Source organism: Heptranchias perlo, chromosome 29 (assembly GCF_035084215.1).
Source record: "Heptranchias perlo isolate sHepPer1 chromosome 29, sHepPer1.hap1, whole genome shotgun sequence".
In the NCBI taxonomy this organism is placed as follows: domain Eukaryota; kingdom Metazoa; phylum Chordata; class Chondrichthyes; order Hexanchiformes; family Hexanchidae; genus Heptranchias; species Heptranchias perlo.
The window spans coordinates 10,678,904-10,692,397 of NC_090353.1; the positions used below are offsets into that span (position 1 = coordinate 10,678,904).

The 13,494-nt window shown below is 41.3% G+C and overlaps 1 protein-coding gene across 4 annotated transcripts in view; it reads left to right on the forward strand.

Moving 5' to 3' along the window:
- kdm4b (lysine (K)-specific demethylase 4B) overlaps positions 1–13,494 on the forward strand; it is a 433,937-nt gene that overhangs the window by 123,421 nt on the left and 297,022 nt on the right. For all 4 annotated transcript variants that reach the window (XM_067968101.1, XM_067968103.1, XM_067968104.1 and 1 more), the window contains one exon: positions 5,418–5,467. In XM_067968101.1, coding sequence (XP_067824202.1) covers positions 5,418–5,467 — 50 coding nt within the window. The remainder of the gene's footprint in view (positions 1–5,417; positions 5,468–13,494) is intronic.

Genomic DNA, 13,494 nt, shown 5'->3' on the forward strand with positions numbered 1-13,494 from the left:
GGTCATTGCTCATTCTAGGGATAGTGAGAGTGGCATTGGCAAAGGCCCTTTGGGCGTGATATTTGGCTTGGAGTGAGGAAGCTCTATTGAAGAGCAGCTGGGATATTATGTTTGTTAGATTGCACCTTTTGGGGATTTCATAAAAGGAAAGAAATGTACAGCTATACAGTGCCATTTTGTTTTGGAGCAGTATTGTCGGTGAATGTTTGTTTGTGCAGGTGTCTCAATCTTTTTTTACAGGTCAGGGAAAAAACAAATCCACCTGGAGCTTTTAAGTCAGGTGGGCAGATTGTTTCCTGCCAGTCTAGCTCTGAGAGATAGGGACATGGTAACCCTGAGTCTGCCAAAAAGTAGTGGGGCTGATCTTATTTTTAATGTTCGTGGGAAATGCTGTTCGGCGTGCAGCCAGAAAAGGAATATTGGAAGGGAGAGATAAACAGTTGATGGTCCTCCCCCACAAGATGTTTTGACAGAATGTATTGCATTTATGTCTATGCAATATGTAGTCACTGGTCGTTTTTTTGTGTATATGCAAATTGTGCAAACGAATGGTATAGATAAGTACCCAAGTACTATTCTAACTCCTTGGTTTCAATTAAGTAAAATGCATATTTATAATTTTTCCACATACAAAATTTTACACTTTTCTTAAAAAAAAAAGTTTCAAATAAATGAAACATTAGTTAGTTACACTTCCCACCTGCCCCAGAAAAGCACAATCATCATGTAATAGGTATTCGGACATATGTAAAGTAGCTATGGATAGGTACAGTTCTTAGAAAGTCGTTTGCCTGGCCTCAGAAATTGTAATCAGGGGATGTGCAGTACATGAGTATTATTATATCCATTGCAGGATAGAAATGGAGGAGAATTGAAATCAGGCCAACTAATCAGTCACATCCTAAGAAACTAGGAGATACATTTTGAAGTCTGTGTTGAGTATGTGGGCTCCAATAACCCAGGTGTCAGTTTGTACATTGGGCAGATGTTCTCTGTCATGGGTATACGGGCTTCTGCTTCAGGGAGGAGATGGTTCAGGTACAGCGTAGACATATTCCCAAGAGGGGGAAAAGAAGGGCATCCAAAGCTAGAGCTCCCTAGATGACTAAAGATATAGAGACTAAAATGAAACAGAAAAAGAAGGCTTATGACTATCATAAGGTTCATAATACAGTGGAGCCCCAAGCTGAATACAGAAAGTACAGAGGAGATCTATAAAAAGGAAGTAAGAGGGGCAAAGAGAGAATATGAGAATAGATTAGTGGCTAACAAAAGGGAATCCAAAAGTATTTTATAAACATATAAATAATAAAAGGGTAGTCAAAAGGATGGGACCGATTAGGGATAAAAAAAATCATCATATGGAGGCAGAGTATACGGCTGAGGTAATAAATGAATACTTCTTTTATATTTTTCTATAACCGTAGGATATCACGAATGTAACATGCCCATTGGGGGACAATGACAACCTCAGGAGTGGTACACAGAAAGGGAGAATAATGATCCTAAGATAAGCATCTTTGGATCAAAAGGGGGGAGATGTTGGCCAGGGGCTGCAGTAACCTGAGATTCCCAGCTGCTAACACACAGGCAAAAGCAACTTTTGAACTGAAGTAACCTGAGTTCAGTTGCTGGCCTGAGCCGGCTGGAACCGGTTTGAATTAGCTAAGTTTTGTGAAAGACAAAGGAGATGTGATAAGACACAAGTCCTTATTTAGAAAAGGAATAATGAGGTAATGCTACCTTAAGTCCCTGGGACAGAGCCAATGAGGAGAAGACACAGACTAGGCGAGCAAGCCTAAACCAAAGGGAGAGAGAGACATTACACCTTGAAGAGATAAGATTCGGAATAAGAATGAAGAATCTGGGGCGTGGAGCCAGAGCGAAGACCAACCATCGCGGAAGTGGAAGAACCTACGTCAGGGACGTAGAGACGACGTCGAAAGAAAGAGAGAACGGAATGCCTGGCCAGCGTCTGCTCTCCTTTTCGGGTATTATCCTTTATATTCTGTGACCACTCGGAGTGTCAGAGAAACCTAGTGGGTGTGCGTTTAGATCTTAGTTTGGGTATAAGACTGTATAACCTGGTGTAAACTGCATGCCTATATCTAACCAGATGTATAAGCTATATGTATATGATTTAACGGCGTGATTAAAGTGAGTTGAGAGTTAAGAGAGAATTGACTCTTCTCCTCTTTGTACTAAGCCAGTACCGTAACCGGTGACCTCTGGGCAACACTTCGCATCTGTCTTCACTAGAGAAGAAGGTGCTGCCATTGTAGCAGTAAAGGACTAGGTAGTAACGATATTGGATAGGATAAAAATAGATAAAGAGGAGGTACTGAAATGGTTAGCAGTATTCAAAGTAGAAACGTCACCTGGTCTGATGGGATGCATCCTAGGTTACTGAGGAAAGTAAGAGTAGAAATTGTGGAGGCTCTGGCCACAATCTTCCAATCCTCAGATATGGTGCCGGAGGACTGGAGGATTGCAAATGTTTACACCCCTGTTCAAAAAAGGGGAGAGGGATAAACCCGGCAATTACAGGCCAGTCAGCCTAACGGTGGTGGGGAAACTTTGAGACAATAATCTGGGACAAATTGAATTGGCACTTGGAAAAGTATGGGCTAATAAATGAAGGATTTGTTAAAGAAAAATCATGTTTGACTAACTTGATTGAGCTCTTTGATAAAGTAGCGGGGAGGGGGTTGATGAGGGTAGTGTGGTTGATGTATATATGAACTTTCAAAAGGCTTTGGTGAAGTACCACATAATAGACTTGTTAGCAAAATTAAAGCCCATGGGATTAAAGGGACTGTGGCAGCGTGGATACAAAATTGGCTAGGACAGATAGGAGAGAGTAGTGGTGAATGGTTGTTTTTCACACTGGAGGGAAGTATACAGTGGTGCTCCCCAGGGGTGAGTATTAGGACCACTGCTCTTTTTGATTATATATTAATGACTTGGACTTGGGTATATGGGGTATAATTTCAAAGTTTGCAGATGTAGTAAACCGACTTCAGGAGGACATAGACTGACGGATGAAATGGGCAGACACATGGCAGGTGAAATTTAATGCAGAGAAGTGTGAAGTGATATATTTTAGTAGGAAGAATGAGGAGAGGTAATATGAATGAAATGGTACAATTTTAAAGAAGGTACAGGAACAGAGAGACCTGGGGTATATGTACACAAATCTTTGAAGGTGGCAGGACAAGTTGAGAAGGCTGTAGAAAAGCATTAGTTTTATTAATAGAGGCATAGAGTACAAAAGCAAGTAAGTTATGCTAAACCTTTATAAAATACTGGTTCGCCCACAGCTGGAGTATTGTGTCCAATTCTGAGCACCACACTTTAGGAAGGATGTTAAGACCTTAGAGAGGGTGCAGAAGAGATTTACTGGAATGGTACCAGGGATGAGCGACTTCAGTTTTGTGGAGACATTGGAGAAGCTGGGATTGTTCTCCTCAGAGCAGAGAAGGTTAAAGGGAGATTTGATCAATATGTTCAAAATCATGAAGGGATTTGATAGAGTAAATAAGGAGAAACTGTTTCCAGTGGCAGAAGAGTCGGTAACCAGAGGGCACAGATTTAAAGTTGTTGAAAAAAGAACCAGCTGTGACAAGAGGAAACAGTTTTTTACCCAGTTGTGAACTGGAATGCACTGCCTGAAAGGGCGGTGGAAGCAGATTCAGAAATAACTTTCAAAAGGGAATTGGATAAATGCTCAAAGGAAAAAATTTACAGGGCCAAGGAGAAAGAGCAGGGGAGTAGGACTAATTGGATAGCTCTACCAAAGAGCCGGCACAGGCACAATGGTCTCCTTCGGTGCTGTATCATACTATGATATAAAACCAACTTTAGATTCTCCCAAGAGGCATCTAAATCATTATATAATAACGAATGGAAATTCTTGTGTTAGGAACTCAAGTGGAACTAAGGAGAAGAGTTGGTTGTTGCTGACGCTCTGACCTTGGAACCGTAAACCTAATTCAAATAGAATGCATGTTTCACCTTTTATCAGTATTCCACAAATGATTGAATGTAAACTGTTTGTCGTATCGATTTCTCAAAGGAACTTGGATTCTACATCCTCCAATAAAGTCAGTTATTTTATTTGAATTTGTTCAGGTAAAAATTGAGTTCTCCACGCTTTGAACCCAACAGTTAATGTTCTTTGAAAAATAATATTTTAATTGGTATTATTTCATTTAGAAGTGTTAGCAATTTGCACCTGGCCAGCTTATGAAGGTTATTGGGGTTGGAATCACTTGGGGAATGAAGTGATAGTATGGCCAAAATCCAGAATTCAATTCGAAAGTGATTGTCAAATCCATTTGAATTGCTCTATTGTGTAACTTTCATTCTTTTTTGCACTTGTGAAACTAATACATTATGTAGTGAATATATGATCGCTACAAGCAAGAGATAATCAGTATCTCCAGAACTGAAGTTCAGTGAGTAACTCGAGTGAGTTGTGCCATATAATTCAGCTTTGCGAGTGGAGATATTTACCATATCTCTCTGAGCCATGACCTATTCAATTTAAACACTGTTAAAAGCAAGTTTAATATTAATGTCCTCTCAGGTGTGGAGATTATGGAAGATTTATGCCACTGCTTGTATGGCCATGTATTATATTATACATTCTGTTTTTCGCAAGCTTATAAAGACTTTTCATTCCTTATGGATGGAGGGTCATATAATCAAAGATGCTCTCGTCAATTGCCCACTCGGTCATCCACTTTTTGGATAAGCTATCAAGACAATTACTTGGTCATCTTTATATATTGTCTCCAAGAGCTGCAAGACACAGTTAGTAGGAGGCCAGTTCTTTTTCTGGCTCAGTGGAGAAATGCACTGTGGTTGACTCCGAGGTGTACAGACTATGGTAGTCTGTGGCTTGGTCTCTGCTTCGTTCCAGTTTAGCTGATCTCAGCCAGGGGTGCCAGTGCAGACTGCAGAATTTACCACATGGCTTCATGCTATGGAGGGACTAACTGTCCTGGATGTCTGCTCTTAGTTGCACTGATCCCCTGCTGTTAATGTCAAGCTCTGTTGACTATAGGACTAACTTAATGGTGGAACTGTACCCAAGTGTGAGACACTGACTTCAGTGGGGAAAATTGGAAGAAGGAAAAACATTTTAAAATTGACACTTACATTCAAAATTATCTGCCATGCTATAGTTTCTCAAGTATCAGTGACATAGAATACATACAGTAGCCCATTGAGGATCAGTGTTAAACTTTGTGTAGCTGGTCAAAAGCTGGTGAAATTTGCCTCAGAAAGTCATTCAAGGCTGCAGTCAAACTCAAGCCTGTGCTTGAAAGGCGAATGCTTATTGCTGCTTGTACTATTTTTCAAATGTATTATCATTTAACCAGGCTAATTTGATATGTTTCCATTTACTGTAGGTATTCAGTACCTCCAGAACATGGGAAAAGGCTGGAACGACTGGCAAAAGGTAAGCAGGCAAAATTTGGTTTTCATAACAGAAATTAACAGCCAATCTTTTTTTGGAAATAATTTCATACTTTATAAATATGTATCTGCAATAGTGCATTGTGTATCCTTGGAGTCTTAATAGAGCCAAACAAAACAGACATGATAGACAAGACCGTGGTAATACACGGAGCAAGAAATAATAACAAACTGCTAAATTGGAAAGTGATAAAATGTTGGATATGGTCAGAGTGTTACTCCTTAAAGCTGCAGTGCCTCGCAAAAGTTTTTCCTTTTTTATGTAGTTGTTTAATATTGGTATATTACCTTTATGAAAACCTAGTATTAACATTTTTTTGCTGTTGAAATTAATGTACATTATTATACTAACTGTGATATTCTTTGTGCTCCATACTACACATAGACAGCAGGTGACATCAGACCCATGTTTTGTGCCCATTAGAGTATAGTGCCCAACCAATTGCTAAATGCCTCAATAATGAACTGGCAATTACTTGTAAAGGCACAAGCAGATTTACCCAGACAAGAATTCCATATGGTAGGGCTCGTCAAATGTTCTGTTAACATTTAATCTGAATATCATACATATAAGAATTAAAGTTCACTAATCCCACCCCTGCACCAAAACTATTTTAGTGGTCCTGAAATCCTATTCACTTTTTTTCACTGTCAACCCTGCTCACTATTTAAGATCGTTCTTGATCTTTTATTTGTATTTAGGGCTTGCAGGTTTGTCATTTGTCTACACTGCTCTTGAGATGGTTCCTAGGGGATGTGTAAGACTACATTTAGACTATGATTATAGAGTCGATGAAACCAGCACTAAGAAGTTGAAGTGTAAATTTACAATCAGGACTCCAGAGTGAAGATACTGTGATTGCAGCTTAAGAGTGGCTGAGGAGATTCTGATTTACTCCTCACTCCCTTCGGGGAGGGCTTGATAGCTCTTTGTGCCCTCCCCATGACTGCATGTTCGAGAATGGGGGTTTACCATGTGGGGAAACTCTGCGTGTGAACCCAAATCCTATTTCTTTCTGACCGGCATACTGAAACACAGCATTGGCTCAAATACATATAACCTTCAAACAAATGCTAATTCATCTCCCATGGTGTTGCTCATTGCACTTTGGAGGATACGCTGTTTTATAACAAAGTGGGGAAGGTATTACTGGAAATAAATGTGACAATTACAGGAAGTGTGCACCATGCACAATACTTTTAATATATAGTAGATATATATCTCCTATCAAATCATTAATAAAAGCCACATTTTGATGGGAGTAACTTTTGATAGAATTAATGTTTTAAAGACCTAGTATTCTTAGAGATATCATAGAAAATTACGGCACAGGAGGAGACCATTTGGCCCATCATGTCAGTGCCGGCCGAAAAAGAGCTATCCAGCTTAATCTCACTTTCCAGCACTTGGTCTGTTGCCCTGTGGTTACGGCATTCAAGTGCACATCCAAGTACTTGTTAAACGAGTTGAGGGTTTCTGTCTGTACCACCCTTTCAGGCAGTGAGTTCCAGACCCCCACAACCCTCTAGGTGAAAAAATTTCTCCTCAGCTCCCCTCTAATCCTTCTACCAATTACTTTAAATCTATGCCTCCTGGTTACTGATCTCTCTGCTAAGGAAAATAGGTCCTTCCTTTCCACTCTATCTAGGCCCCTCATAATTTTATACACCTCAATTAAATCTCCCTCAGCCTCCTCTGTTCCAAAGAAAACAACCCTAGCCTATCCCATTTTCATAGCTAAAATTCTCCAGACCTGGCAACATCCTCGTAAATCTCCTCTGTACCCTCTCGCCATTTTTCAGACATTTAGTTGTATTTTCCATACCTTTGTGCCTGTATACTAATTTCTGCTATTCTTTTTACATTAATATATATTTCTGTTCATTCAATGTATTTATGATCTAACTGGCTGCACATGGAGAATTTGCTTTTGAATTTATGAAAGTGACCTATAGTAAGGTTGACCAACAGCACCAAAAATGCCAGTTGTGGTAGATGAAAATACCCGGGTTGGCTACATAGATTTCTGTCACAACTGTTTTGTGGATGCCTGTGTCTTGGCTGTGGACGAGGCCTGGCACTGGTGCCAAGGAGGCCCCATTATCTATAATGATTGTGTGGAGCTAGTTGACGTAGCTAGAGCTAGGGTTTGAATCCAGCCTAGACGGTCATTAAAGTCTCTAACTGTAAGGATTCCTTATGAAAGTTTGATCAGTCATAGCTCTGTTTCCAAAGAGTGCATAACAACGGCACAAAGCTAACCATTATTCTGTACTAATGGGCAGTAACTTGGCACTCTTACTCAGAGTGGCCACCTGGATTGCTGATGTGAGAAATCAAATTCTCATGCTAGTGAGGTTGGGAATGCTGTTTAGAATTTGGTGTTGAGGTATGTTCTCCAGACAGAGTATATTGGGAGCCCTATCCTGCATTAGTTTATTATGCTGGAGTGTTTCATGTTGACTCTGGCTTACAAGGCAAGAAAGTTTTCCATTTCCCAACAGTGATGTCGTTCACCTTCGTGACCACAAAAGGTCACCAAAAATGGAAACTTCTGTGCATATAATATTAGCTGACATTATTATGGCAAAGTTTATATATAATGATTAGAAAAATAACTTATATCCTTGCATATAGACTATAGTTTACAGTGGCCAATAAAGAGCAATATCCCTTTTCTTTGATATCAAGTATACTCTGATTATTTATATCCCATAAGACCACATCTTAAACTGTAAACTGTTTCCAAACAAATCATCTGAGGCTCGAAATTATTGAGGAATATATCAGTGGATGAATGCTTAACCCATCTGTGTGATGTGTCTCTGTCTGCTATCTTACTGGATTAACCCATTTAAAATAAATGGGTCCTGCATTAAAGCAGCAGACAGAGGAATATCATATGAATGCGTGAAGTGTTTGTCTGCTATTGCCAACAGTAATTTCTAGACTCTTGTTGTGAACACAGAAATGCTCGATACAAAATGCATCATATCACTAGGTTTTTATGTGACTTAGCACCATAAATTCTGCAATTCCTTTTGTGCGCAGAGTCTACAGTGCTAACGTACATCAGCATACCTGACTCAACAATGCATGCTGTCTTTTGGATGAAAAGTTAAAACTGAATTCCAGTCTGCCCTCTCAGGTGGATGTAAAAGGTCCCATGGCACTATTCAAAAAAAAGAGCAGGGAAGTTCTCCCAATGTCCTGGCCAATATTTATCTCTCAACCAACATCACAAAAACAGATTGGTATCTGTCTCTTTGCTGTTTGTGGGAGTTTTCTCTGCTAAAAAACGTTTTCCTACATTACAATAGTGACTGCACCTCAGTTGGCTGTAAAGCGCTTTGGGATGCCCTCGGGTCATGAAAAGCACTATATAAATGCAAGTTCTTTCAAGTTCTATTTGAGGTATCCAAATGTGCGTCTGAAAAAACTGATGTGCACTGTAAATGTAATCTGACCCAGACATTACTCATGAAGGAACATGAGACTATAGGGATATTTCTCCGTTATGCCTCTGAACTGCTTGGTTGAATTTGTCCTTAATGCAAAATTCTTCATGTAGAGACGAGCCCGGGGGAGCACTATTGAATGAATTAGATAACATTATTGACAGCTTATTTTATTCATTTTCTTCGTCTTTTAAATAAATCTGGCACTATTTTGTTAGGTGCAAAATCAAGGTTTTCTGAGTTTCTCAAATTCTCTGTGATTAATGCAGAATATTAATAGCAGAGTTTAAAACTATTTGGAAAGCGATTTAACAAAACATTGTGCAGCACAGAGGAATGATTATGTACCATATTATCTGTGCTAATCATTCAAGATGGTGAGCTGTACTGTTGAGGGCATTTAAACAGATTGTTAATAGCATTAAAAGCAACTGCATCAGACAGGCAGTAGGGGGTGGCCATTGTGGCAGATGTAATTGAAAAGCTGCTATTAAAAGTGCGGTGAGAAAGCTACGCAAAGGCAAGATAGGTTATGCACAATTAACACCATTTCAGGATCAAATAATTATAGGTCATTTGCTGGAAATGTATTCTTAACGCGTTGTCTTGGAATTCATTTTAAACGCAGCTTAATGAACTCAAGCTTTGACTGTTAATGAACAAAGAGAAATAGTTCCACTTATATAGGCCTTACCATGCTGCTGAAATATCTAAAGCATTTTATACAACATACAATGCAGCAGCTGTTCTGTACCAGTGACATCCCACAAAGCACAATTTGGTGGGAAGAATGAGGAGAGGCAATATAAACTAAATGGTATAATTTTGAAGGGGGTGCAGGAACAGAGAGATGTGGGGGGTGTATGCACACACATCTTTGAAGGTAGTAGGACAAGTTGAGAAGGCTGTTAAAAAGGCAAACGGAATCCTTGGCTTTATAAATAGAGAAGTAAAAGCAAGGTAGCAATGCTAAGCCCCAGCTGGAGCATTGTGGCCAATTCTGGGCACCGCACTTTAGGAAGGATGTTAAGGCCTGAGAGAGGGTGCAGAAGAGATTTGCTGGAATAGTACCAGGGATGAGGGACTTCAGTTATGTGGAGAGACTGGAGAAGCTGGGATTGTTCTCCTTAGAACAGAGAAGGTTAAGGAGAGATTTGATAGAGGTGTTCAAAATCATGAAGGGTTTTGATAGAGTAAATAAGGAGAAACTGTTTCCAGTGGCAGAAGGGTTGGTAACCAGAGGACACAAATTTAAGGTAATTGGCAAAAGAACCAGAGGCAACATTTACGCAGCAAGTTGTAATGATCTGGAATTCACTGCCTGAAAGGGTGTTGGAAGCAGATTCAATAGTAACTTTCAAAAGGGAATTGGATACATACTTGAAAAGGAAAAAAAAATTACAGGGCTATGGGGAAAGAGCAGGGGAGTGAGACTAATTGGATAGCTCTACAAAAGAGTTGGCACGGGCACGATGGGCTGAATGGCCTCATGTGCTGTATCATTCTGTGAGATTGACCAGCTAATCTGTTTTTTCTCGTAGAATTGCTTGAGGGAGGAATGTTGGCCAAAACACCAGCAATAATCCCTGCCCCTCTCCTAATAATTCCATGGAATCTTAAATACTTACCTGAGCAGGCAGATTGTCTTTGGATCAATTTTTTATCTGAAGGACTTGATCTCAGACATTGTAGCACTCTCAGCATTGACAGGAGTGGTGGTCTGTATTATGTGCTCATATTCTGGTGTGGGGCTTGAAAACACAATTTTTACCCCAGAGGTGAGAATGCTACCAAGTGAGTCAAACTGACACCGTGACTATTAGTAACTTATTTGGAAGTTTCTGACTGTTTTCACTATCTAGTGGATCTCCTATGTCTTTGCCTGTGATGAGTCAGATGTTTTATAAGAACAGGTGTGTTATACCAAGTAGACTTACCAGATGCACTGACTTATCAACGTTGAAGGGGATCTGGAAAATGGGGAAGGGAGGTCTGGCAGTCCTGGGATGAGCTACCAGGTTTGGGGTAACATATTAGCATGCATAGAGGATTGGTTAACGGACAGAAAACAGAGTAGGGAAAACCTCATTTTCAGGTTGGCAGGCTGTAACTGGTGGGGTGCCGCAAGGACCGGTGCTTGGACCTCAGCTATTTACAATCTATATTAATGACTTAGATGAAGGGACCGAGTGTAATGTATCGAAGTTTGCTGACTATACAAAGCTAGGTGGGAAAGTGAGCTGTGAGGAGGACGCAAAGAGTCTGCAAAGAGATATAGACAGGTTAAGTGAGTGGGCAAGAAGGTGGCAAATGGAGTATAACGTGGGGAAATGTGAGGTTATTCACTTTGGTAGGAAGAATAGAAAAACAGAATATTTTTTTAAATGGTGAAAAACTATTAAATGTTGGTGTTCAGAGAGACTTAGGTGTCCTGGTACAAGAAACACAAAAAGTTAGCATGCAGGTACAGCAAGCAATTAGGAACGCAAATAGCATGTTGGCCTTTATTGCAAGGGGGTTGGAGTACAAGAGTAAGGAAGTCTTACCACAATTGTACAGGTCTTTAGTGAGACCTCACCTGGAGTACTGCGTACAGTTTTGGTCTCCTTATCTAAGGAAGGATATACTTGCCTTAGAGGCGGTGCAACAAAGGTTCATTAGATTAATTCCTGGGATGAAAGGGTTATCCTATGAGGAGAGGTTGAGCAGAATGGGCCTATACTCTCGAGTTTAGAAGAATGAGAGGTGATCTCATTGAAACATATAAGATTCTGAGACGGCTTGACAGGGTAGATGCTGAGAGGTTGTTTCCCTGGCTGGAGAGTCTAGAACTGGAGGGCACAATTGCAGGATATGGGGTCGGCCATTTAAGACTGAGATGAGAAAGAATTTCTTCACTCAGGTTTGTGAATCTTTGGAATTCTCTACCCCAGAGGGCTATAGATGTTGAGTTGTTGAATATATTCAAGGCTGAGATAGATAGATAGATTTTTGGACAATAGGGGTATCAAGGGAAATGGGCATTGGGCAGGAAAGTGGAGTTGAGGTTGAAGATCAGCCATGATCTGATTGAATGGCGGAGCAGGCTTGAGGCGCTGTTTGTTTTTTATTCGTTCATTGGATGTGGGCGTCGCTGGCAAGGCCAGCATTTATTGCCCATCCCTAATTGCCCTTGAGAAGGTGATGGTCAGCCACCTTCTTGAACCATTGCAGTCTGTGTGCTGAAGGTTCTCCCTCAGTGCTGTTAGGTAGGGAGTTCCAGGATTTTGACCCAGCAACGATGAAGGAACGGCGATATATTTCCATGTCAGGATGGTGTGTGACTTGGAGGGGAACGTGCAGGTGGTGGTGTTCCCATGTGCCTGTTGCCCTTGTCCTTCTAGGTGGTAGAGGTTGCGGGTTTGGGAGGTGCTGTTGAAGAATGATTGGCAAGTTGCTACAGTGCATTCTGTAGATTGTACACACTACAGCCACGGTGCGCCAGAGGTGAAGGGAGTGAATGTTTAGGGTGGTGGATGGGGCGCCAATCAAGCGGGCTGCTTTGTCCTGGATGGTGTCGAGCTTCTTGAGTGTTGCCTGGATGAGTGCAGCTCCAACAAGTGGAGAGTATTCCATCACACTCCTGACTTGTGCCTTGTAGATGGTGGAAAGGCTTTGGGGAGTCAGGAGGTGAGTCACTCGCCGCAGAATACCCAGCCTCTGACCTGCTCTAGTGGCCACAGTATTTATGTGGCTGGTCCAGTTAAGTTTCTGGTGAATGGTGACCCCCCAGGATGTTGATGGTGAAGGATTCGGCGATGGTTATGCCGTTGAATGTCAAGGGGAGATGGCTAGACACTCTCTTGTTGGAGATGGTCATTGCCTGGCACTTGTCTGGTGCGAATGCTACTTGCCGTTGATGTCAAGGGCAGTCACTGTCACCTCACCTCTGGAATTCAGCTCTTTTTGTCCATGTTTGGACCAAGGCTGTAATGAGGTCTGGAGCCGAGTGGTCCTGGTGAAACCCAAATTGAGCATCAGTGAGCAGGATATTGGTGAGTAAGTGCCACTTGATAGCTCTGTCGATGGCAGCTTCCATCGCTTTGCTGATGATTGAGAGTTGACTGATGAGGCGGTAATTGGCTGGATTGGATTTGTCCTGCTTTTTGTGGACAGGACATACCTGGGCAATTTTCCACATTGTCAGGTAGATGCCAGTGCTATAGCTGTACTGGAACAATTTGGCTAGAGGTGCGGCTAGTTCTGGAGCACAAGTCTTCAGCACTACAGCTGGGATGTTGTCGGGGCCCATAGCCTTTGCTGTATCCAGTGCACTCAGCCATTTCTTGATATCACATGGAGTGAATCGAATTGGCTGAAGACTGGCATCTGTGATGGTGGGAATATCGGGAGGCGGCCAAGATGGATCATCCACTCGGCACTTCTGGCTGAAGATGGTTGCAAATGCTTCAACTTTGTCTTTTGCACATGTGCTGGACTCTGCCATCATTGAGGATGTGGATGTTCAGAGCCTCCTCCTCCTCCTCCTCTCGTTCGTTGTTTAATTGTCCA